Raw genomic sequence first — 27,806 nt, forward strand, 5'->3', positions numbered from 1 at the left:
TCTCTACGTCTTTACATTTTGTCTTCTGAAGTCTTTGTTACAGAGGGATTAAGTGGCGTGACTCAGAAGTCTGAGCTTCAGAGGAGCACCTGAAGGCAACATTACCTTCCTTACTCCTCTCTCTATTTCCTTTTTTCTCCATCATCTCACCCATCTTTCCTTTTTTCTTATCCTTATCCACTTCATCATCTTCCTTTTTCCATCCTCTCCCCTTTCTTCATTTATTTCACCTCCATGTCTCCTTCTTTCCCTCCACTTCTTTAAATGATGCACATAAAACGAAACGAAAAAGTGGAGGGGTGTAAGAAAAGATGGAGAGGTCGTATAAAGCTGCTCCGCGGTTGCAAACAAACAGTCGTATATTACCCATAATGCCCTGCAATTAAAGGCAGTGCCACACCTGTCTATATCCTTCTCCTCCATCTTTCTTTCTCTCCGCCTGCTCATTTCGTTCCTCTTCCACTTCTCTTTATTCTCCTATTTCTCAGTAGCAGTCCTTCTCTCCCTCCATCAGTCTGAGTCATTCTCTCATTAATCCTTTTTTTTACCCTCTCTCACTCCATCAGTTTCTCTCAGGACTTTTATCCACGTTCTTTTTCTGATTTTCCTGGTTCGGTCGTCTTAATTTTAAAGATTCTTTAAATTCTTTTAAATATCCTCATTTTTGAGTGTTTCCTGTAAAACAGATAGGGAGGGGCTTCATCATTGATTATGATTGGCAGCAAGGCAATAGCTTCTGATACCCTGGGCTGAACGAGCAAACAAAGAATATTTCAGCCGCTTATGCATTTGAATTACATGGTTTTAATATAAATTCACTAACAAACTTAATGTGAAGCAAGTAATAAGATTTATGAAATAGTACTAATAAACTCAAAATGACTGCATTCATTTTCACTGTTGGGTTTGGGTAAACAAATTGGCTTTATTAATATTGAATGCATAAACCTGGTTACTACTACATTACTGTGTAGTGGAAGCACATTGAGTTTATTAGTACTATTACATAAATCTTATTACTTGCTTGACATTAAGTTTATTATTTAATTTATGTTAAAACTTTGTAATTCCCGCATTTTAGCCAAAACATTTTTTTGTCCAGAAAGACTGAAACTAGATGGGTTGAGGCCGTTTGAACAGCACTTTATGGACGTGTCTATATGTGACGTGTTTGAATGTCCACATACTTTAGATGATGTAATGTGTGTCCCTTCTCTTTTTTCATCATTATATGCTTCCTTCTCTCTGATTTTACTTTCCTCTTCATTGGTCTTTGTTTCATCCTCCATTGATCGTCTTCTTCCTCTCTTGTTCTCTCTTCTCCTCTTTAATCACTCTCTCCTCCCTCTCTCCCTTTCTCTTTGTTTCTTGATTTCTTTATTTGTCGTTTTTTCCTATATATCAACCCCCCCACCACCATTTTCTGTCCTTTTTACAATTCATTTGTTCTCTCTCTCGCTCTCTCTCTCTCTTCATCCTTCTCTCTCTCTCTCACACACACACACACACACACACACACACACACACACACACACACACACACACACACAATTTTTCCATTTGTCATTAAGAGGCAGGCAGCTAGACAGTAACATTTAAACCGCCCGTTCTGAATGGTTAAAAGATGGCCTCATCTGTTGTGTGTGTTGTGTTGTGTATGTGTGTGTTGTGAGTGTGTGTGAGGGCGATCGATGCAGTAATCTGCAGAAGGTGGGAAGCAGAGAGGGAGCGAGCCATTCAGCGGCGCTCACTAATCAATTGCAATTCTTTCTTTTACTGTCTGAACGCCCAGATTTAGACATTTGTGTGTGTGTGTGTGTGTGTGTGTGTGAGTGTGTGTGTGCGCACATATCTGTCTTTGGACTCTTTATGGATTTCTTTAAGTGTGTGTACTCAGGTCTGTGCAGGTCTCAGTTTGTCCTGAGGGGGCGCTGCAGGGAGGGTCATGGGATTAGTAAAATGTAAACGGTTCATCCTCTGGAGAGCAGGCATGTGATTAGGACATTTTGTCAGAATCACAGGATTAAATACTAGAGTGATAAGACCTTGTCTCAGCTTAAGTATCTGAATCAGTAACATATCATCGTCATGTTTTCAGTATTTTCAGGTATTCTTCGTGATATTTTAGAGTTTGTCATTTCCTGATAAATCATAAAAACTTGATGATGATGTCATCCTGCACTCGGGGGCGTGTACTAATTTTACATCCAATCAAACACTTTCTCTCTTCTGATGCCAGTGGAGTGCTCCCTGTTTGATACAGTGTTGCCAACTTAGTGACTTTGTTGCTTTATTTAATGACTTCTCAGACCCCTGTAGTGTTTTTTTTTTTTTTTAAACGACTAGCATCAAGTCTAGCGACTGTTTCTGGTGTTATCAGAGACTGACGTGAAAGCATCATCCTCTCAATGAGCAGCGGCCGTTCCTCCATCCCAAAGCACTCACAGGTGGCCGGTCCTCGCGCAGCAGCTCCTCCCAGCTGCAGTCAGAGCAGGAGGTGTTCACCCATCTACATCCAGACTGCAAATGAATAGCACAAAGCTGCCGCTGACTGATCCCAGAAGAAATTTTGTAGTTCTAAACATAGTTAGGGTGGCTTTTACTCACTTACGTCTCTCCCATGACGTTATTCCTCTCTCCTACAGTGTCAATTATAATTACATGCACATGGACAATTATGCAAATTAGGTGATGATGTCATTTAGTGACTTCTAGTGACTTTTAGGACTTTTCTTACAAAGGAGTAGGCAACACTGGTTTGATACAGTCTATGAGTGATTCTGAGATCTGCTACAGTCATCTATGGTTGCTACTGTATGACTGTACAAAAGCACAACTTTATAACTTTATTCAGTGATTTTGGTCAAACTGGATCAGATTTTATTCACAATATATTTACTGCTTTTCCCTCTGAGGTCCTCCACCTGCTCATCTTCAACTCAGAGTTGAACCCGGTCCGAGCAGAGCCTCTGAGACCAACAGGGAATAACGTTACACTACAGAGGGACACTGGTTTCACTGGGAGGTAGACGCTGACACTATCTTATGTGGGCATGTGACACACACTTGCTATTAGCTACTGTAGACGCCAATCAACACAAAAAAACAGGTAAAAATTGGGAAGTAAACACAATTCTACTTCCTGTTTGATGGAGACTTTATGAATATTTGAGGGTTCGTTTGTTTGTTTGTTTGTGGTTGTTTTGTTCTTTAGTTTCACTGCAGAACGACAGTCTGTGGCTCTCAGACAGTTTTATTTCTGGTTAACAGAACAAAACATTTCATCATGACAGAGGAGTGAGAGACAGGAAACACACACACTGACACACCTCCACCTCACTGCCACACACACACACACACACACACACACACACACACAAAACACATCAATACAATCCGTCCACACACACACAGAATAAAATAAATAAATGTACAATCAAAATTGCAATTACCTGCAGAATTTGTGAAGGGTAAACAAATCTGTGACTCGCTCACTCTCCACACACACACACACACACACACACACACACACACACACGCCCCAACGCACAGAGCGGCGTTAGCGTTCTAGTTAGCATGCTGAAATGAATACAGTTAGATCCAAAGCAATTTCCTTTTATTTATCTTAGCAGCCGCGCATAAATAAAGGCAAGGGCATCCAGGCAATTAGCATAATTACTATGAGGCGGTCAGACCCTCTGTGATTTCATAAAGAGACACACACATACACACAGGCTGCCGCCACAGGGTGTGTGTTTGTATATGTGTGTGTTTTAGATAGAGACAATGACTCTGTGTGTGTGCGTGTGCATGACTTTTGTCCATTTGTTCCACCTCGTGTGTGTGTGTGTGTGCGCGTGCGTTTGTATTATTTCCTCATTTTCTGTGTGTGTGTGCTGTCCTTGGTCTGTCTGCCACGCACAGACACACACACACGCACATATGGTGATACATACAAACATTTGGTCACATGGTCACACATTACAACACACACACACACACACACACACACACACACACACACACAGACCAATCCTAAATCCAAGTGTGCGTGTGTGTGTGTGTGTGTGTGTGTGTGTGTGTGTGTGTGTGTTATTAATATGCAAATACAAGAGAAAAACAACAGAGGGCATGAAAAACAATATCCCACCCAACAGGCTGAGGTCAGTTCATACTGGATCTGTTTTCATTGGTTCTACTGGTGGTACTGGCTCCACTGTTTGTGTCCTGTGCTGAATATAAGGTTCAGTTTGGTGTTAGGATATAAATATCTGAGTTTCAGAATCTCAGCTGTGTCTCATGTTAACAAGTGCATCCGTGCAGACTTGAAGCTTAGTTTAGGTCCAACTTGAATTGGACTTAGATGAGGTTTGGTTCTAGGTTAAGTTAAGCACGATCTAAAGGCACAATCCAACCGGGCAGCACATTTCAGAAGCGTCTCTTTGAGAATATGCGGCTGTCGATCGGTCTGACAGGAAGTCAGACACAGAAACGGCATAGAAAATCAGTTTTCAAATTAAAACGCCCTGTGCAAAGTCTGTAAAATCATAAAATCCAACAAAAAGCAAACAATTCACTCACTCACTCACTCACTCACTCACTCACTCGAAGAATGACCAAATCTGAACAAGTTACCAAACACTGGTGAACAAAAAGCTTCTGAAACGAAACGCTGATGCTGGGATGTCACAGAGCTGTGACAGAGCTTGTGCCAGTTTGCTATTGGAGCAAGCCCAATTTGGATTCTCCTTGGATGACCCAGAGCTGTCTTTGATCAGCGAATTCTCAAACAAGGCATGTGGAACTTAGCCAAGGCTGGGCTCAGATCTGTCTTGGACTGAGTGGATCGTTGCAGACGCTGTACTGGACCGTTGTGGTTCTTCATTTTCCAGTTCATCTATGTTCCAACCCTCACCAAAGAATGAGATTGCAGATACAAGCGAAGGCTGAAATCAGTTATTCTCTGTCAGATCTGATGTTTTACAATAATCTCAAACACACTCTTCATTAACACACTCAACATCCAGAGTTACAGTTACTTTAGAACAAGTTTTAGGTTTATCACTTTTGTTTTGGCTGTTTTCCTTTAACAAGAAAGGCTGTTGCTCCTGCAGAAAATGTCAGTTACCGAGGTGAGAATATTGTTTCCTGACTGTTACACCGACCTTTGTGCATCACACAACCTTTCACTGACCTTTCGAGACCCCGCCGACCTTGTACATAATTCCCAGTGTAAACCGAAAGAGGCAGAAAAGACAAACATGCAGCAGGAAACAATGTTTGGTGTGCAAGCTCTGGTTGGAGTTGCTGCTCTAATAATATGAGGCCTGTTTAACCTCTGGGAGGCAGCGTGGGATTTAACCAAGCAGTCAGCAAGGTTATGTTTGCTTACAGCACATCTATGTCTATGTGTGTGTTTGCGTGTGTTTACATCAGCGTCATATCAGCATAATTTACACACACACACACACACACACACACTCGCTTCCACCTTTCAACCCGCTTTCCAATTCTAATTAATCCGTTTTAATCCCTCTGAATCGGGCAGATTTGCTTTCCTTCACCTGGAGCTGCTTGTTGCTAAACCTGGACCTCAATCAGACGGGATGATAAAACTGTAAAAAGAAAAACACAGATTGTGATTATCTCCACATCTCAGCTTTTTTTTTTTCACTGTTATGTTGTGTTACTTTAAACAGGGCAGGAAGTAATCCACGACCTACAGAGGCTTAGTGGCTGTGTCACCAGCCTCCATCATGGAAAATATAGAAAACAATAACAGAGAATAGAAGCTTTGAAAGACGTCATGAGGCTGTCAACAAAAAAAAGAAATGCTTCTGATCGTTTTATGTTTATTAAATGCCAGTTTTTAAAGAGATAGTTTGTATTATTTGACAGAAGGACCAGCATGAAGCTCAGCTAACAAGGGGCAGCAGTTGAAGTGTACGGTATATTTAAAACATCTTCACCTCCTTACTGACTGAAGCCTTCATATCTCTTCAAAGCCACCGACTCCACTGACAAAAACAATCATTTTACCTCACAGAAGATTTTAGTTGGTTCCGTCTCGATCAGTTTGTTTGTCTTATTGTGTGACTGATTTTGGTCTGAACTACTATTAGATGCTGCACTAAACCTGCAAAACTGACAAAACTGATTTTGCCAATAGAGTCTGGTGGAAGGGAGCATAGATCGACATAAGCGTCTCCCACTAGAAAAGTGAAGTACACCTCAGGACTACGGCAGCGACAAAGAGCCACCACATCAGCGCGAGCTGAGTTTCTGATCCTGGGTTGGAAGAGTGTAACAGCAACAACACCACTGTAAACCTTCACCATGACTGCCGCTCATCACAGACCTGCAAAAACTGCAGTTCCTCAAACGTCCACTTGAGGCTGGCTCCAGAAGTGAGTCAGTCTCCATAAGTCCCCATGTTCAAATGTCCAACTTCACAGCAGAAATAAACATGTTTACAGCCTGGTACAAAAAACAGTTTTGGTCTCTATATGCCGAAGATGTACATGGACATTTCATGTGCATTTGCTTGATGTTTCCCATCTAAATAATCGCATTAAACACACACACACACACACACACACACAAACACAATAACCTGGATTATAAACGTTTAAATGTCATCTGAGGATAAGTGACTTGTTAGAGGACAAAGACATTTCATGTGAAGGCCGACGACATGGTGAGCAGCAGTCTGGACCAGAACATGACAACACACACTGATTCACACAAACAAAATACTGCCACACACACACACACACACACACACACACACACACACACACACACACACACACAGGATGAGTCAGGGTGGGTGTTAATGAGGATCCCAGCATGGACGGACATTGATGAGGCTCATTGACGATTAACATCTCATTAGCATCTCGTTAGCTGGGAGGGCAGACTTAACGGACACAAGCAGAGGAGCAGCCGCCACACATACATACAAACACACACACACACACACACACACACACACCATCATCATTATCATCATATTGCAGAGGAGAGGTCAAAGGTCAAACAGCACCTTTCATTTGATTGTTTGGAACAAGACAAGCAATATACAAACATTAAATATAGTTTACATTTTTTCAAACATCAAGAGATGTCAGTTACTGTTACTGTGTTTAATATAGATATAATTTCAATATTCATGTTCAAAGCTCTATGTGACCCACATCAGGACATAAACATAAATCAGTCGTGACTGAAGTCCAGGAGTCACATGTGTCCTGCTCGATGAGCTTGGCCTTTCACCTCTATTAGCTTGGCAAAAAATGACGGTGCTTCCTCAGTTCTTGGCTGATCAGCTGCTCGCTGCAATCTGAAAACAGCTCATGTGACTTTACACCAAGCATCAACCTCTGTCACTGTGAAGTGAAGCCAGCACAGGAAGTGCCAAAAACCACAGTTCCTCAAACGTCCACTTGAGGCTGGCTCCAGAAGTGAGTCAGTCTCCATAAGGCCCCACCACTGTGCTGAGGGTGAATTTATATACAACTCACCTGTTCAAATTATATTAAGGATAAAACTTATGCAGAATTAACCACGTGGATGCTTTGATTGACAGGTGTCGTCACAGGTGCCTGGTTTTAGTAACCAACTCCACCCACCCATGCTGCACCTCTTTTTAGATTAGCCAGGAGTCGTCAAAGGCAGGACTCCCAAGATGGAGACCAGAGCCACCACACTGAGCTTCACAACAGCTCTTTACTTTTAAAATATTACTGCATCTTATGCCCCTCTGCCGTGTCTCCCAACATGTAAAAGTAACCCTGGTTAGCCAAATATGCTTAACATTCACCCACAGCGATGTTGCAACTTAACAACATGACTTTAGCTTTACTCAGGATGGAAAATCAACGTCAGTCAGCTATAACGTCGCCTTCCACGTGGCGATGTGTCTCAGCTTTTCTTTGTTTTTCTTTTATTATACTGTCAGCTATTGCATCTCTCTCCACCTCCTCCTCTCTCTCTCTCTCTCTCTCTCTCACACACACTCACACTCACACTCAGACAGACAATTAATATTAATATCAGATACAGTCACACATATATATTCAGAGTATATTCAGAGTGGATTTAATACACACACGCACACACAGACAGACCTGGTGTATCAGCAGCAGCAGTCGGGAACCACATGTAATTAACCTGCCTGACCTCAGGAGTATTAATGCCTTTGTGTGTGTGTGTGTGTGTGTGTGTGTGTGTGTGTGTGTGTGTGTGTGTGCGCGCGCAAATCAGTGTATTGTGCTCAAAGAGTCGAGTGTTCTGCCATGATCTTCACATAACGACAGCATTAGACACACTCACATCTGTGTGTGTGTGTGTGTGTGAGTGAGTGGTTTGCTGCTGAAGTGTTCTGCCGTGATCTTCACATAAATACACCATTAGACACACCTGTGTGTGTGTGTGTGTGTGTGTGTGTGTGTGTGTGTGTGTGTGTGTGTGTGTGTGAGGACAGACTTACCTTTCCACATATGTGATGTCCAATCCTGTTTTGTTTTTTCCATTGCTAAAATAAAAATTTCTTTAAGGTGTTATTCAGACCAAATCCAAACTGCTGCAGGGTTGTGTGGCTGTGTGTTGGGGTGTGTTTGTTATGGCTGAATATAATCACTATGAAACGATCAGAAAATAACTTTTTATTTCTCTGATTCACCGGCTTTGTTGCTATCTGCGCTCCCTCTCCTCATTCACTGTCTATGTCACTCAACCACTGCTGTCTTTGGACACAAACCAAAGGAAACTGGCTAAAATCCAGACACAGATGCAGAATCTGACACATGAAAGCCAGAACACAACAGCTAACGTATCATAGTGTAGTCCATTAATCCACCGAGACATTTCAGGCTGATTGTGGAGGTCAGACCGGTCTGATCATTGCACAGACCACGTGTGATGTACTACTGCAGTCCTGTTGAAGTGAACGTGTCACTCCTTTAGTCTGTCTGTAACACTGTTGTTCATCATTGAGCTCTGACTTTGTCTGTTTTCTGTTTTCAGTCTCTGGACGGGTTTGTATTTGCACTAAACAAGGAGGGACGCTTCCTCTACATCTCCGAGACTGTCTCCATCTACCTGGGATTGTCACAGGTAAGTCTTTTAATCTATACACCTGTCTGTCTGTCTGTCTGTCTGTCTGTCTGTCTGTCTGTCTGTCTGTCTGTCTGTCTGTCTTTCTGTCTTTCTCTCTTCCTCTCATCTCTCTCATTACCAAAGACAATTCCCGACAAATTAAGTCTCATTTCAAATCTCATCAGCTCGTCGGACGGTTGTTGATTTGTGCAGCGAGCGACGATGCATATTTTATTGCTGTGTGTGTGTGTGTGTGTGTGTTGGGGACACTTCATTGTACTTTGTCAGCTTCGTAACGAGTTCTGCGTCTTGATTGGTTCAGTCTCCACCAGTTCATGTTAATAGAGACAGGCATCCGTCCTAAAGGTCGACACATCGACCTTGGAGGCGCTAATAAGTCGGTATTGACAAGCTGTGTGTGTGTGTGTGTGTGTGTGTGTGTGTGTGTGTGTGTGTGTGTGTGTGTGCGTGTGTGTGTGAATTAAAGGGATTCAGACCGTCACATCTCCATGTTTACCTCGTGTGCACACGGCCGACACGTGTTCATGAAAAGAGGAAATACAGGAAGTAAAGCACACGTTGACAAGAGCACGTTGTGAATTTAAATGATTATTCTCCTTCATATGTAAAATTACAGTAAAGCTCCATTTAAACTGTAAATACTGACTCATTATTATACAGTATATTATTGAATAGTGTCTCTGGATGTTTGCAGACCTGATGTTTCAAAGACCAAGTCAACGTTTGTTTGTTTATTAGCACGACCAGCAAAGTCGGCCCACTTTTTCTTGTGATGACACGTCAATGAGACTGTCGCTCACGCCACAGCTCCAATAAATTCTCCTCCTGTCCAACAGTCCAACAGAACTCAGACTTCATGTGCTGGAGCCTCTCCATGGTCACTGCTTCCTGATGGTGCTAGTGAGAGAGAGAGAGAGCGCTCCTATTGGTCGTTGACAGCGATCACGTGATTGAACGTCACTATTTGCATGGGCTGAGACTAAAAACCTCTGATGATATTAAACATCAGAGGTGTGTCAGTCGTGAACGTATCATTCAGTTTGAACTAATCTTCTATATGACTCGAGTAATGAGTAGTCTCAGTGAGTGATTCCTTCATTTTCATGCAGTACGTTCTCTCGCCACAAGGCAGCTGCATGGCCGCTCAGTCATGACAGAAATTAAACAGAAATTATTAGTTTACGACTCAACTATGCATCCTCAAGTTTGAGTCTCTCGTTCATTTGTCACGTGACAGGCAGCTCAGCCACAGGGCTGTGTGACGAGCAGTACACACAGCAGTACGTTCATACGGATCGATCTTTTGTTCATTTGTCACGTTTACATCTGCCACAAGAGGGCTACAACGCTGCACTAGTGAATGAACGAAATGGCTCAAAAAAAGATTAGGTCATTTTACTGTTCGAGAGTAAGTGATGCGATTCAGTTAAAAGACTCGAAAGTCCCTGGGGTGGTTAGCTCAGTTGGTAGAGCAGCCACCCCATGTGCGAAGGCTCAGTCCTTGCTGAGGAAGCCCATGGTTCGAATCCGACCTCTGGCTCTTTCCTGCATGTCATTCCCCATCTCTCTCTCTCTCTCTCCTTGCATTCCTGTCTCTATCAAATAAAGTTTGAAAAGGCTAAAAAAAAAAAAAGACTTAAACTTCCCAACACTATTAAACATGTTTGATTTTATCCGAACGCCAAGACAGCTCAGACTGAGTTTTAGGATCACCTGACACCAGACGATCGAGATGACGGAGCGTGCCGCAACTTGAGCGAAACTTTCAGAACTTTAAACCAAAACTGTTGTTTGAAAAGTCGTTCAGCGTCACTGACATGATTAACAATGTAACTTAACTTAACTTAATAATATCAAGTCTAAAGAAAGAAACTCATATTTACCATTAGGTGCAAAGACATGAGTTACCTGTCTCTCTCTCTCTCCCTCATTAGTTTAACGTGAACTCGTTGTCTCTGTGAATTAGACACAGGAAGCTCTCTGATACGCGAGCGTAGAAAAAAAGACCAATCAGTTTACCAAATTAAAGAGGAAGGCACATCACCCCCCCTCCCCCCTCTCTCTCTCTCTCTTTCTTTCTGTCACTGTGTCTCTCTCTCTCCCCTCCTCCCTCCCTCCTGGATTAATTCCCCCACTGAGATTGATTGATGATTTCTATCAAATAATTGATTAATTGTCAAATTGGGTCCCCTAAGCTTTTCCGCCAGCTCTGCTGAGCTGGTTATCTTGTTCTCTCGGCTTTTATCAGCTGCTGAAGAAGTGGCACGCCGATTTAAAAAAAAAAAAAAAAAAAAAAAAAAAAGTAAAAGACAGAGAGAGAGAGAGAGAGCTTGTCTTTGCCTTGTACGAGTCTCACCCTGTAATCCTACATGTGTACACAGAGTTCGTCAACCTCCATCCTCTTAATTGCTCTTCCTTCCTCCTCTTGCTTTAATCACTGCCCTTCCCTCTCTTCCTCTCCTTCTTCTTCTTCTTCTTCTTTTAAAGCAAGGAAAATATATCGCTAATTATTTTTCAACTTTAATTAGATCGTGGCGTGCAGGAAAAATGGCTGGGTGGCGAGGAGGTGATGGAGGGAGGGGGGAGGATTTTTTTTTTAAGCCTTTTGACAAATTGACGAGGTTATGAATTTTCTCGCTCGGTGGCCAGCGCTGAAACAATCTTCAGGCAGATTTATGTGTAAAGAGGATTTGTCGGTTTTAAGTCGTTTCTTTGCCGCCTCGTCGGGGAGACGGCGGGACGTGGCCGGCCAATCAAACAGGCCGTTAATAGAGTCATTAACAAAGAGCGGGGATGTAATTAAACACGGCCGCTGAGTAAAGTTAAAGTCCCTCCTTCACCCTCTCCCCCGAAACTCCAACACACACTCCTCCGATTTTTCTAACTCCCTCTCCGTTTTTGGATTTTAATTCTCTGCAGTAAAAAGTTTGTTATGGCCGCCTGTCTCTCGAGGTTCAATCATAACTTTATCATCCAGACCCTAAAAACAAAGACAACAATTCAACTTCTCCAACATGACACAACACATGAGCCATGTGTTTGTATCACCAGATGTTTAATGGACTAAAGAGGTTTGGATGAGATGGACAGGTGAAAGAAGCTGCACTGTCCATGGTGCATTTTGGGATTTCACTGCTGTTTCGGTTAACTCCATGAGTGAATGGAAGTGAGGAAGAACAATTGTAATGTTATCCAGCGAGAATGACATCAGAGCTGTAATTTTTAACTTTCTTGGTGTCGTCATAGGTTTCCTATAATGAAAGATCTGTTAAAGTCCTGTAACTTTGGTGCTCCGGGTGGGTTCACCCGTACAAATGTACATATGTAACACCCCTTTAAAAACAGACATGATTGGATAAATGATATTACTTCATGGGCTCAGGAACACTTCAGAAAACTGTTGTTTGCAAACACAGTTCATCGCTGCATCTATAAATTAAGTTAACCTGGACAAGTCTCCATGACGTCACCCACAGGTTTCTGAAGAGCTATTGTGAAGCTCAGTGTGGTGACTTTGGTCGTCTCCATCTTAGCTGTCCTGCCTCCTGGCTCCCGTTGGACCTGAGGCAGGTCGAATTATGCCTGGTTGCTCAAACAAGCCACCTATCAATCAAAGTGTCCAATATAATTATGTTAATATAATTTGAACAGGTGAGTTGTATATAAATTCACCCTCAGTACAGTTGTCATGAACGGGAAAATTAGCTACAGAGACCAAAACAGTTTTTTGTACCAGGCTGTAAACATGTTTATTTCTGCTGTGAAGTTGGACATTTGAACATGGGGACTTATGGAGACTGACTCACTTCTGGAGCCAGACTCAAGTGGATGTTTGAGGAACTGCAACTACTACTGAATTGAACAGTTTTGTCATTTTTTCCTTTAGAGGGTCGACAGGTTAATAAACTTTTTTAAAATATATTTTCCATCAGCTGTTTGTTTGTGTGTGTTTTTAAAGAGGTGGATGAAAACATACTTCCTGTCTCTCTCCTGTCGTTCTCTATAGAGACAGACAGCAGGAGAATCTGTCGCTCTGCAACACCCTGTTGATCCAACGACACAGCACAGTGTGTGTGTGTGTGTGTGTGTGTGTGTGTGTGTGTGTGTGTGTGTGTGTGTGTGTGTGTGTTTTTTCATGTACATATGAATGTTTTTGTGTGTGTGAGTCTGTTTATGAGACCAGGCAACGCTTGCAGCTGCCCTCTTGGTGATCTAATTGAGACGCGTGTGTGTGTATTTGTGTGTGTTTGTGTGTGTGTGTGTGAATGTGTATTTGTAAGTGTGTGTGTGTGCAACAGATGGCTGTGTGTCCTCTGCCTGATGGTCCAGAGGAAAATAATAACTGCGTCGTGCCGGCCAGACTCAAATTAGTCTGCTGGATTCTTGCCCGTTACGCCCAAATATGGTTGACAGCCAGCTTCACTTCATGCCAGGCAGGCATATGCAGCGGCGTGGGAGAGCGCACTCACACACACACACTGCATGCATGACCCGCAGGTAATATGAAGAATTTGGCTTTAAAATGGCATCCAGTCTGAGAGCAAAGATGAGTCACAAATTTTAAAAAGTCTTTTTTTTTTTAGCAGAAACCTTTGAGTCGGTGTTGTTAGGTTAAATCAACATTGTGTAACTTTTCTCTGGTAAACTAACGTCTGTTAAATCCTGTTGATGCTACACTGGCTTGTAATCAGGTGAATGGTGTCTCTGTCATTCATACGTCTGTTCTCACAGCTCGGACTGAAGAGGACGTTGACGGAAGAAGCTAAGAAGAGAAAAGAAGAGAGTGAGCGAGCAAGAAGCTGCCGGACAAGAGTAAATGTGGGACTGACTTTTAGTGTTTGGTGAGAGCTTGGTGAAATAAAAGGCTGAAAGACAGACACCGATCTGGGCTGACTGCTGTTGGACTAGTCAGTAATATTAGCTGCTGCTATGTCTGCTGTTGTTGACCTTGCTCATACGTAATGTAATCAGAACAAATACTCGTGTACAGCTGAACATATTTACCACAGTGGGATTACAAACTCGTTTGATTTCTCGTCAAACTTTTCAACCATTATCATTAATACATGAAAGCCATGGTGTGTGTGTGTGTTGTCATCTGTGTGTTCGTCACCACATGTCGCTCTGTCGGCGTTCTCCATGAGCTTTTCACACCGATGCATGCAGGGCGATCGACATGCAGCGTGAACTAGACTGGTCTTTCTCTCTCTCTCTCCTCCTCCTATTGTTCACTGGATTGAGTTGGCTTGCTTCCAGATGACTGGTGTGTGTGTGTGTGTGTGTGTGTGTGTGTGTGTGTGTGTGTGTGTGTGTGTGTGTCAGAGGTGTGTGAAGCGATTTGTTTCTCAGGGTCATTGGAAAGCGAGGCAGAGCCTGATCTCTGCTCTTTCACTCCAATCCACATTCCCTTAGAGAAGGCTGACAATAAACACACACACACACACACACACACACACACACACACACAGTCCTCCCAGTATCCCCAGTGGGCTGCTGCTGGTCTGCTGGGGAACATTGAATGAATTAGCATTAAGCAGCTCCAGCAGACTGTCAGACTGTCGGCTGCTTCCTTCCTCTGGTCTCTGAGCATCCACAAACCTTAAAGACTCCGTGAGTTCTGCTTGCTTCCTCATTTTCACGTGTATCTGGTACAAATGGTCAGACGTTGTGGGACTTGTAGCAGATATTGATTGCCGTTTACAGTAGCCAATAGTGAAACAAACAAAACAACGTTTCTATTTTTCTCTGCATCATTTTTAAATTTAATCTTTTTTTATTTTCACCTTCATGCTCATGGGTTCATCTGCACATTTCCTCCCCTCTCTTTCTCTCTCTCGCGCGCGCGCTCTCGTGTGTCTTTTAGACGGGAGGTCGGCCATTTGCATGAGGTCACAGAGGGGCATTCTGGGAGATTGAGGAAGGAGGAGATGATGGGGTGAGGATGATGATGATGGTGATGAGGAGGAGGGGTGGACCGGAGGAAGGTCACACTTAATTGAGCCGCCCTGGTGAACTCACACACACACACACACACACACACACACACACACACACACACACACACACACACACACACACAGTTTCATTCATAATTGATGGCGCTGACTCCAGAGCTGCCATGTAACTCTGATAATATAATATCTATAATAATTCTAATAGGCGGTGTGTGTGTGTGTGTGTGTGTGTGTGTGTGTGTGTGTGTGTGTGTGTCTGTGTGTGTGTGTGTGAACTGTTTAAAGATAAAGGGGTGAAACGAAGGAGAGGTGAAGAAAAGTGGAGCTAGTGAGAGAAAAGAAGAAATATTAAGGGAAGAGGAGTGATGAAGGGAAAGATGGAGAAAGAGAAAGATGTCAATGATGGAGGGATGGAATGAAAGAAGAAGAAGAAGATAACTTTAATTTTACTTTAAAAGGAGTAAAAGACGGAAAGATGATGGAGGAGGAGCAAAAAATTTATAAAAAAAGCAAACATTGGAGAGGAGAGATGAAGAGGATGGAGGTGAAATGACGACAAATAAGAGCAGGAAGGGGAAAAAAAGATAATTGATGGAGAGATGGGAGAGGAGAAAGAGTGACTCTTGTTTTAGATGTGAAGATAGAGTGGATGAATTTAGAGAGAAAAGGAGGGAAATCAAACACAAACAAGGAAAATAGAGAGAAGGAAAAGAGGAAGAGCGATGGGAGATGAAGGAGCAGAAAAGGAGGAGAGATGTCAGAAGGAATTAAAACAGAGAATGAGAGGAGGAGGAGAGATAGATCCCTGCAGTCCTGTGTGAAAGGAGGTGTATTAGCATGCTGACAGGAAGCTGCAGGAGGTTATCTGGACCTCTGAGAGCTTCCTCCGCCTTTTGTTCTGACTGATCGCCACGACGACACACCAGGGGGATGATGGGACGTGGGGCGGACTTGCTGGGAAACGCACAATAGATGCAAACAATAAGACACGTCTGTGTCGACGGGGTTGAGTGTTTCACCGAAGTTTGTCCGATTCGTTTTTTTCTTTTTCTGCGTGACAGAGAGAAGTTCCTGCAGAAGAGATGAAGATGTTTTTCTCCTCTGAGTTCACAGTCCGGCCAGCACAGCTAACAAACTGAGCCAACATTAACTAACAGCAGCTACAGCTTCAACTCGCCGTGATTTACAAAGTTTCCTTATGGACAGCCAGACTGGACCGGGTTCGAGCACAGGCTTAAACACCAATCAATAGCCTTGAAAAGTCCCCACCCCCCCCCCCCCCCCACACACACCCACACACAGACACTAATGAAGACAAAGATCTGCACACGAACACTGATAAAGACAAACGCTCTCAAACCGCAGACACACACACTGACACAAATGAAGACAAAGACTCACATACATGTACATACAACACACGCACACAGTGAGCCTTTCACACTGTGTGACATCACCTCGATGAGGTCAGAGTTGCATGATGTGTGTTTGTTGTCAAACACATCACCCTGATGATGTCATTGTGATGTCATCAGGGTTAGGTCTATAAATGTTGAGAAAGCCTGCGTTACTAACTCAAGGTGTGGGGTGAAATCTGTTTATTAGGTGTCTAATGAAGGACATTATTGAGTTGCATTATGGGAAATGTAGGAACTGGCTTACTTGTAGCTGAAGTCAGGATATTTAAGTCTCTGTTGGTTTGATTTTGATTATATATTTTTTTTTTTGTTTGTTTCTGCACATCAGAGGACAGTTCATCAAAAGTTTTCACATTACATTGCAGATACAGAACAGTCATCAGACTGAAGGCAGTTGATACTACAACTAGAACTAATTGACCTTATAGAGTTACTATTATTATTATTATTATTAGTTGTAGTAGTAGTAGTAGTTATAAACTTTGATACACTTGAAGAAAACACAGTTCTCAAGAGAACCTTTTCATTCGGAAGGACCCGTTTTTGTTGTTTATTCTTCTTTGTTTGTTTGTTTGTTTGTTTGTGTGGTTGTGAAGTGACACAACACAGGAAGTGCCAAAAACTGCAGTTCCTCAAACGTCCACTTGAGGCTGGCTCCAGAAGTGAGTCAGTCTCCATAAGTCCCCATGTTCAAATGTCCAACTTCACAGCAGAAATAAACATGTTTACAGCCTGGTACAAAAAACAGTTTTGGTCTCTGTAGCTAATTTCCCCGTTCATGACAACTGTACTGAGGGTGAATTTCTATACAACTCACCTGTTCACATTATATTAAGTCTTAAAGTTATGCAGAATTAACAGTGTGGTAGGTACTGTTACAAATGGCTTGTTTGATAAACCAAGCGTCATTGAGCCCACTTCAGGTCCATAGCTAATCCACATCTTTGCAAATTTTTTGACTTTTTAGACTGATTTTGTGAACTAGTTCCTGAGAACATCTGAAAAAAAACAAGCAATCAAATTTGATTTTTCTTTATTACTATATTATTATTATTATATAATTCAGATTTCCAAACATTTTCTTGGCCGGATGATCTTGTTTCCCTCACTTTTACAGTATATGTATAGACATAAAATCCAGGTGAAAATCTGTTAAAACTGACCTGAAGTTTGGTTGCTGCGGTGAGCACGTTTAAACCTACTTGTCTCTTCACGTCTACACTTATAGTGTGTGTGTATGTGTGTGGATCTCTTCTTCATGTGTTCATCCATATGTATGCTCAGTCTTCGTGTGTGTGTCTAGACACAGGGCTTTATAGACGGCTGCCATTGAAATGGATGAAGCTGCAGTGTGAAGTCAGAGGTGAAGCTCTTCCTGCACGGCGAGGATTTAAAGTCAGAGGAGACACTTTCATACATTACAGACAGACAGACGGACGGCAGGAGGTGAAGCTCTGAACTCTGACCTGCTGAAGGACACATGCTCCACACATACACACACACACATACACACATCTGAGTTGGTTATTTAGCCTGACACACACTCGACTCGCTCTTCTTTTCATGCATAAGAGGTGTGAGCGATGGTGGAAGGTGAGTCAGGGGGTTTTGACCCACTCGCTGCTCGCTCCGTTTGACCTCACAGCATTAAAAACACTCCAACATGTTGAAATTTGCACGGATTTTTGCTTCGCCATGCCCACGTCACGTTCCCTTCATGCATTTCAGAGACGCTGAAGGTGAGGCAGGTACGCTGACCTTCACAAGGACGCCGACACGGCGGCTGAAAGGATTCAACAGTTTGAAGTTTTCATTTTCAGGTGGATGAATGAATGCAGCGTCTCTCAAAGAACAAATGAAATAGGCTGGTATTAAAAAAAAGTTGGCTTCATGAAGGTTTTTCATTCGAGCTGAAGGGTCACCGCATATTTGTAGTTATTTTATTCTTGTTAGGTTGTAGTTTTAAAACATTTCATGAAGAGATTTGGAGATAATTTTAAACACTTTTATATTGTTACTGGTCCTTTAGAGTTAACTATAATAAGTGTTGATTATGTTAAAATGTTAAAAAAAATTAGGCTGCCAATATTTTATATTTGCTTTATTGTCAACACATCGCATTAAAACCAGCAGCAGTCTGTCTCAAAATACTGACTTCCTGTCTGTGGCTCTCAGCTCATTGGTTCCTACTGAAGACATCAGTCTTTAAAAACACAAAAATATAGTTCCAATAATTTCCTCAAACAGCTGCTTGTTGTCGTTGTTTTTATGAAACAAACAGAAAATAGTGTGTGTAATAGTTTGTTTGGGACTATTTTCAGCAGTGCTCTGCTGAATGTTTGTTGATGTATCAGGCTATGGTTCAGGGTTTTGGTCTGAACATGTTGGTTCCTCTCAGTAAGAAGGTTCCTGGTTCGAATGCCCCAGCTGGAAACATGTTTGTGAAAGTTTGTATGCTGGGTTCTCTCCAGATTCTCAGGCTTCCTCCCACAGTCCAGACACAAGCAGGTTAATTTTGACTGTGAATGTGGTTGTTGAAGTGGCGACTTGTCCAGGTTTACCCCACCTCTCACCCAGTGTCAGTTGCAATCCAGTCCCTGCGACCCTGATAAGGATAAGTGACGTGGAAACTGGATGGAGGGACGTTGGTTCTTCATGTTGCTGTTGTTATAATCACACTCCTTCCCATCTCCTCTCCTCTTTAGTTTCCTCCTCTCCTCTCCTCTCCTCTCCTCTCCTCTCCTCTCCTCTCCTCCCTCTCGCCTTCAGATTTACGGCCGGCCGTTACTTTGATGCTGTAGAAGCTGTAAAGAGATCAGCGTTGCTGTCGGAGACCAAAATTGATGCTTGTTTTATTGAAGTGAGAGAAAAGTGTGTGTGTGTGTGTGTGTGTGTGTGTGTGTGTGTGTGTGTGTGTGTACACACTTGTACTTGCATACATGTGAGGAGCCTTATTACATACTGTAATCCTGAATTCTCTCCTCTTCTTCCTCTCTGCTGTATTCAGACATTTCAAACACTGTTGACTTCATCTTCCTGATAAACTGACTTGAAGAATTTTTGCTTCAGTGAAGATGGAAAAACATTTTGGTGTTAAAGATGATTGTTGGGTTGTGATTGGTTATAGTTTGCCGGCAGCTTTTAGATCCGCCTCTATGCTGACGACACCATTTCTTACAGACTGAGAAGAATCTTTGTTTAAACTTTAAAATGACCAGGACCGACTGGGACTTTTCCACATATAAACTGGCCGATTCTTTTGTCATGTAGCTGTTGTTTGTTCTTAAAAAGGTTTTTTAAGAAGATTTTTCTCTTTGATGTTTAATGTTGAATCAAACTCAGTTTAATTAATGATATTTGGTATTAAACAAAGGAAGAAGTTGCCATTGCTGATTGGCAGTGATGATGAAGCTGCATACTTATTCTCTCTCTTATCTTTGATTTGACTGTTGGAGAAGTATGAGTTTGTATTTTCAGCATCCTCCCTGTCAGAATATCTTCAGAGCGCCTGACGTGTTAATCTAGGACCAAACTGGATCAGAGCTCATGATGACCCTGCTGTTGTTTGTTTAACAGCTGATGCCTCTGTCGCTCTCGTCATGTAATCCTCCCTCCTCTCTCTCTTTTAACATCTTCCTCTCAGTTCCATCTATTTCTCATTACAGATCTATTTCTTTCTTTTTGTACATCTTTTACCCTTCATCTCTCACAGAAAGGTTACAGATTTGAGGCTGCCATCATGTGTTTTACACAACTGGATCAAGCTTTTATTCATACAGACGCCCAACGAGGTCTGAAAGAGGCAGTAATGATAGAGAGGAGAGAGACTCAAGCCTTCACTTCATGTGTTATTCTGAAGGTTTTGGATTATTAAGTAGGAGAGAAGGATGAGGAGGAGGGAAGGAGGGCAGGAGGTGAGGAAGGAGGACTGACCTCAGTGTGAAGAAGGAGAGAGGTAACGTGTGTGTGCTCAGCCTGGGAATGGTAATTAAGATCATTAAATGCAAATAAACACACTGACTAGCAATCATTTTTATCGACGGGCCCCGGATTGATTGACACTTGCCAGTCGGACCACACTGCTGATCGATAGGAAAACATATTGATCTGAAGGTGTGAGTCGCAGCCGGCTCTCAGAGTGAAACTGACCTTCTGATGGTCTGCAATGTATTTAATGCAAAGAGAGCTTCGTCACCTGATCGGAGTTCACTTATTGCTTCACCTGTTTTTTTTCAAAACACAATAAATATGTTGTAAAATTGTTGCTGAAAACATGTGGAAAGACTTTGAACGATACATTAGTGAAATATGGAGGTAGAGGTTCAAACAGTTTTTCACCACTTTTCAGTCCAGGATTTTTTGGGCGGTCCTAAAAGGAGACCACGTGACATCACGCAGTGACCACCACATAAGTCCCTTAGCGCAGTGGTATAAAAGCCTTCAGTGCATCTTCCCTGGATGCCAGAATGTGACAACAGCTCCATTACTTTATTTAAATTTCCAAATAACGAAGTGATGAAGAAGAAGTGGATTGTGAAGGGCCATATTAATGGCGACATGAAAATATTACAGTAATTACAGTAACGCTTCATGAAAACACTGCAACGGAACAATAACCGCAAAGTCACGTCAGGCAGCGTTTCACTGAGATACATGACTTACTGTATGTACGTTTGGACAGAGAGAGAAAGACACAGAGAGACAGAGATTTGTTCAACTCACCCAGAGTGGTTCAGCGGACACACCCCCACAATCCTGGAGCTGAGAGTACTGCCCATTTTTACCTGATTTTAACACTTAATTTTATAAACTTATCGTTATTTTTAATCATTCAAAATTGGCTGGGTGGTTAATAACACTTTCTTCTTTAGTCTGACAAACTCAAAACACATATTTTTTTTTTACTTTACACGGACTTTAATAAATCTTTGAAGCTCCTTCACAAAGTTTACGTAGATCTCGTGGAGATTCCAGGTGTCCTTGAAGGCATTTAAGACCATTGAGGAGATAATCAAGGGACAAAAGTAAGTGATTCCAAGAGTCTTGAGGATGTTTCGGCAGGATGTATGAGTGTTTTTAAGGTATGTAAGGATATTTCTGGAGGAAGAGCTTTCTAGAGGTCCTTGAAGTCATCAGTAGGGGTCATTTTCACATAAGTCCCATCTTTTAGAAAGACACAAGGGTTCTTGAGGTTGTTCCAGTTGTCCTTAAGTTATTTTTTTCTTTGAAGAGAAAATCCTCCTTCCTTATTTTTAGAAGTCCTTAAGAGGATCTTTAAGAACACCTAATGATGTTTTAAAAGATTCCAGGACTTGCTTAGGATTTTTATTCAAGGTATATATGAGTAGATTCAAAGGATTTTTAGGGGTCCTTCAACCACTTGCAAGGGTTATTTTAGTTATTGTAGCTCTAGATGGTCTAAATCTCCGGTAGTCCTGAGGAGTTCTTCAGGGGTTGCAAAAATGTTTTAATAATGGGGAGGACTTACTGAGTAAGAAGGTGTTCTAGGTGGTCTTGAAGACATTTTTGGGTCTTTCAAATATTTCAGCACCCATTTTGGAGGTTGAGGGTCATTTAAGAGTTTTAGAAGACCCAGAGTTTTTGAGGATTTCTCTGAGGGGGTATCCTTGTCTTATGACAAGACCTTACCTGCATCTATAATAGTCAATGTCACACTGAGTTTCCAATACAGTCATCTTAAGGAGGATGAAGATGATGAAAGAGATATCTTGGTCCTGTTGAAGGTTCCAGAAGTTCTGGATGACATTTGCTTCCTCTGAAACAGGAAGCAGAGTACTGTTTGCTTTCTCTGTTTCATGTAAAAACATGTTTTCTTACTGCAGTTTTTGTTATGGATATCAATCTGCACTTAAAATAGACAATAGTGAGTGTGTGTTACACCCCACCGCTATGCATTGCAGCTAGTGCTATGAGCTACCAGTGGTGGGCAGTCTGGCTGTGAATACAGTCGCCTACTGAGGAGGTTTTCTTGCCGGGTTTGGCTGAGTCAGTTTGGTTAGCTATACGGCTGACTGAACTTACAACAGCTAGCAGTTTGCTACATAGCAATCTTTCCATCATAAAGTCTGTAATCACCTCAGTAGTGTAACGTTATTCCCTGTTGGTCTCAGAGCCTGTGCTTGAACCCGGTCCGGCCCGGCTGCTGAGCCCGGTTCTGTTTCCATTTTTCATCATTTGACACGAACACCTTAAATAAACCTTAAAAACTACATATGTTTTCACACACACACACACACACACACACACACACACACACACACACACACACACACATCCCATATTTATGCTCGTTAACGACACATGCTAATTTCCTAATGCCTCTCGTCATCCCCAACACACACACACACACACACATACACAAACAATGATTAATTCAGGTCTTCTAAATACACTTCTGCCTCTATCTCTGACTCACAAATCACACACACACTTTCTCTGTTTCACAACCAACTTTTTAAACACACACACACACACACACCTACACTCTAATGACACATGGGCTAATTTCCTAATGTTCCCTAACACACACACACACACACACACACACACACACACAAACGTCTAGTTTACGCCTCGGTGTGAGTGATATCCCGACCATTATGGGCCCTTTATTTACACTGGCTTTACAAATGAGCCCTAATTACTGGGTCTTAATGATGTGGTCGGGCGAGTGACGAGCGGGGTAGCTCTGCAGAGAGATAACGAGAAGGAGAGAGAGAAGGGAGGGAGGGGGGAGAGGGGGAAGAGAGGAAGGGAGGCGTTTGCTTGGAGGGTTTTTTGTAAATGTCAAGAGCAGAGAGTTGATGGCTTCATCAATCCTTTATCCCTGCAAAACACCTGGAGGAGGAGAGGAGAGAGAGGGGGAGGTGGGGGATTAGTGTGGAAGAAGAGGAGGAAAAGGAGAGAGGGAGAAGAGGAGGGAGAGAGGAGCCAAAGGGAGGAAGGTGGAAAGATGACGTGAGGCGAGATAAAGGGAGATATGGAAGGAGGAGATGAAGGGAGTGCAAGTTGGAGAGGAGAGAGGGGAAAGAAGGGGAAGGTGGAAGGCGGTGATGAGATGAAAAGGAAGAGAAGGAGAGTGAAAGGGAAACAAATGAGGGAGAATAAGAAGGGAGTAAAGATGGAGGTGAGGACTAGAGGAGGAGGAGAGAAAGACACGAGGGGGGAGGCAAAATAAAAAAGGCATCAAACAGGAAGCCGGATAGTTACTTTGGTAACAGCTGAAAAAACTCCTAAAACCCTGTCACAAACACAAAACCCCCCACACCTCCTACAAGGAAGCAAGACCACCCAGACTGAAGCAAGTCACGTCGTCTTTAGTCGTCTTCAGTCTTTTTATTGTTAATTGATTGACTTACAAAAAATGTAAATGCTTGTCACCTTGTTGGGGGGTAGTTTAGTCCCATTATACCCCACAAATACAACCAAAGTGAGAGTTGTGTCCTTGGCACAAAGTCAAATACGTTCTCAGTGGGTGTTGGACCCTGCCAAGGTTGACCCCTTGTCCCTGATTCTGTTCGTGACATTCATGGACAGGATCTTGAGGCACAGACAGGTTGAGGAGGGTGTCCGATTTCCAGATTGCACCTCACCTGCTTTTTGTTTTCATCGGACCATGACCTTCAGCATACACTAGGGGGGTTGAAGCCCAGTGTGAAGCGGCCAAAATGAGAGTAAGCACCTTGAAATCTGTAGCCATGGTTTTCTGTTGGAAAATGGTGGAATACACCCTCCAGGTTGGAAGCAAGTTGCTGCCTCAAGCATGAAGCTCAAGTATCTCAAGATCTTGTTCACGAGTGATGGGAAAATGGAGCGTGAGATGGGCCGGCAGGTTGGTGCGATGTCTGCAGTACTGCGGTCTGGACCGGACTGTTGTGGTTAATAGGGAGCTGAGCCAAAAGGCAAAGCTCTTGATTTTCCAGTCCATCTACGTTCCAACCATCACCTATGGTCATGAGTTTTGGGTAGTAAGATTACAGATACATGTGGTCGCAATGAGCTTCTGGCCACAGCCTTAGAGATAGGCCAAACTATCATGAATACCCACGTACGATCAGTCTCATGTCCTGTTGGAGGAAACAGGAGCAGATCTTGTGCCTGGTTTGTTGCAGTCAGGAGGGTTTTGTATTCTCTTTGTTTGGACCTCAAACTTACTAAAGAGCTCTTTAACTGGAGGAATGACCTGCTGGGAAAGACTTAAACACTAAGACTGAGTAGGAGTCGGTCTGTTGCTTATTTGATTAAATTGCTTCTATTAAAAATAAAGTCAGCGATGATTCTCCTTCTCCATCTTTGATTTGACTGTCGGAGACTTTCCTTCGTTAGTCTTCGGGCTCATGAATCCGGATGAGTTTGTATTTTCAGCATCCTCCCTGTCAGAATATCTTCAGAGCGCCTGACGTGTTAATCCAGGACCGAACTGGATCAGAGCTCGTAATGACCCTGCTGTTGTTTGTTTAACAGCTGATGCCTCTCTCGCTCTTATCGTGTAATCCTCCCTCCTCTCTCTCTTTTAACATCTTCCTCTCAGTTCCATCTCTCTCTCATTACAGATCCATTTCTTTCTTTTTGTACCTCTTCTTCTCCTTTATCTCTCTCTCTGCTCGCTGCTGTCTGTCCTAATCTCCCTCGCCTCTCCCTCCCGTCCCCTCCGACCCCACTCTTGTCATTCCTCCTTTCTTCTCCCCCCTCTCCTCCCCCTCCTCCCTCTCTCATCTCCCTCTCATCCTCCTCAGTGTAATGCAGGATAAAGACATTGGGATCACATATGGCCGAGTGGTAATGGCGGTGCGCCACTTAAATCCACTCATTTAAGTGCAAATCGGTGTCATTCTGGAGCCGCCGAGCAGATGCTAGGCCATGTCAGCATAACTCGATGTGACCACCGCTGGCTTAGAGAGTGTGTGTGTGTGTGTAGGTGTGTGTGTGTGCACGCTCTGTAACCTCTATGGATTGTGATGAAAGTACCTGCTCCTTAAATGCAGAAAACAGATAAATTGATAGGCGATTATAGCGAAGGATTTGTGCACATGGGTCTGTTTTAAAGCTCTGTTATGTTCAGTGTGTGTGTGTGTGTGTGTTAATGTTAAAAGGTTTGTTTCATGTCCTGCGTACCCTGAATGCATCAGAAAGAGATGAAAAACAAAAAGGATACACAGATCGAGGCAGGTTTGAGTCACGATGGCATTTTAAATAATGCGTTCAACACAATAGAAAGTAAACGCAGCATTTATGTTGATTAAGGATCAATCAATGGAAACGCAAACGAAGTCCCCATCAAACAGGAAGTAGAGTTCTGATTACTTCCTCATGTTTACATGTTTCCTGCAAAAAGATAAGGAGGGTCTTATCGTGGATATTGATTGCCATTTAGTAGCAGCTGGCTACTGCAGCTAGCGCTATGAGCTAGTGTCAGTATCAACCTTCCAGTGAACACCGGACCGAACACATCTGAAACCAGCGATGGTCAGTCTGTCAGTGAGTACCGTAGCCTACTGAGGTGGTTTTCTTGTCAGGTTTGGCTCCTGGCATGTCAATACTTCCATCATAAAGTCTGTGAATCACCTCTGTAGTGTAACATTATTACCTTGTTGGTCTCAGAGGTTGTGCTTGGACCTAGTCGGGTCCGGCTGCTGAGCCCGGTTCTGTTTTCTGCTAATAGCAGATTCAGTCTCAGAGATTGCGCTTAAGCAAAAGCAGCAAATCTAATGTGTATAAAATCTGATCCAGTTTATGTTTCCATGTCATCTTTTACCTGTAGAGGATTTTAAAAATCATATTTTTGCACGTTGCAGTTTATTAGTCTTTTTGAGACATTCCCGTCTGAATCGTGTGTGATTCAACCCAAACATTAGTCTCTCAGGTTTTGATAAAACAGCTCATTTTTATTCAGAGTCAGAGTCATATTTAAATCATAAATGTCATTACGGTTCACTTCTATCTATAATGAATCCACCATCAGAGGAAGATTAACTGAACGTGTCGTCTGTGGAGGTTTTTTTCTCTTGGCCGTCTCGTGATAACGATGTTTAATTGTAAACGTTATTTAGCTGCTTTGCCGTTTGTGCCGCGGCTCGTTCTCTCTGCTTCATGAGCAGCCGATAAAAGCTTAATGAAAGATGACTGTCATTTTGTCTCATAACAGCACCTGACACATCACAACGCATTTTCTGCTCCTTCTTCTTCTCTTGTTTTTAGTCCGTCACTTATATCCATGGAGGTCTTTTAACATCTGTTTTATGTTTCTCTTACTATATTTCCCAGAATGCTTTTTATCTATCTTTAAACCCAAGCTCATGTATGTGTCTGTGAATTTACAAAACAGTTAAATAAATGTGTCAATTTAAGATGACTTAGTGCCGCAAAGCGTTACGTACTTCTCCTGACCCGGAGCCCAAAGTTACATAGTGTGAGAACAGACGTACGAATGACAGAGACACCATTCACCTGATTACAAGTCAGTGTAGCACCAACAGGATTTAACAGACGTTAGTTAGAAAATGTTGCTTTAATGTTGTCGTCATTGTGGGTTTTTCTAGCATTTCTTCATAGCACTTTTCATGCACATATGTGCAACAAACTTAAATGTCAGCTGAATCGCAACCTGAAAACTGAGCGACGTATTAACTGTGATTATCATGGCATTTGTGTGTGTGTGTGTGTGTGTGTGTGTGTGTGTGTGTGTGTGTGTGTGTGTGTGTGTGTGTGTGTGTGTGTGTGTGTGTGTGGATCAATGGTGTTTTTAATGGAACACATGAGACGTGAAATAGCTCATGTTTGTCAATGGCCACAATCTATACATTCAGAATCATTTAGGGGATGTTTTATCAGGCCCAGGACTCAGTGATAGGACTCGGACAAGAGTTAGGGTAGAGAGGGATGGCTATGAAAATTACAACTGAAAATCCTACCGTCTAAAAGGGGGAAAACAAAAACAGCTCTAAACAGAAAACGGGACTCAACTATGAAAAACTAAACTCACTAACTTAGATGGCTTTGAAAATGAAACGGCAAAAAGGCCAACAAAAAAACCCTCTAATCGAGGCAGACAACTGAAAAAGAAACTCCGACTGTGACTAGACAAATGACGGGTGCCTCTTGACTACAGAAAAGACACACTGGCACAGGACAAAGGGAGACGCAGACTATAAGCACACACGGGGGGAAAGGGAAACAGGTAGACACAATCAGGAATCAGGGAAGAAAATCAGACTGAGGGACATGAGGCAAGTGACCTGGAACGAGAGGTAGGGATGGGAATCGAAAACTGGTTCTTGTTGAGAACCGGTTCCGT

General features: G+C 42.7%; 1 protein-coding gene across 5 annotated transcripts in view; it reads left to right on the top strand.

Moving 5' to 3' along the window:
• The window catches only part of npas3 (neuronal PAS domain protein 3), a 307,791-nt gene that overhangs the window by 189,419 nt on the left and 90,566 nt on the right, over window positions 1-27,806 (top strand). For all 5 annotated transcript variants that reach the window (XM_019263216.2, XM_019263215.2, XM_019263217.2 and 2 more), the window contains one exon: window positions 9,028-9,117. In XM_019263216.2, coding sequence (XP_019118761.2) covers window positions 9,028-9,117 — 90 coding nt within the window. The remainder of the gene's footprint in view (window positions 1-9,027; window positions 9,118-27,806) is intronic.

This window comes from Larimichthys crocea, chromosome V (assembly GCF_000972845.2).
Source record: "Larimichthys crocea isolate SSNF chromosome V, L_crocea_2.0, whole genome shotgun sequence".
In the NCBI taxonomy this organism is placed as follows: domain Eukaryota; kingdom Metazoa; phylum Chordata; class Actinopteri; family Sciaenidae; genus Larimichthys; species Larimichthys crocea.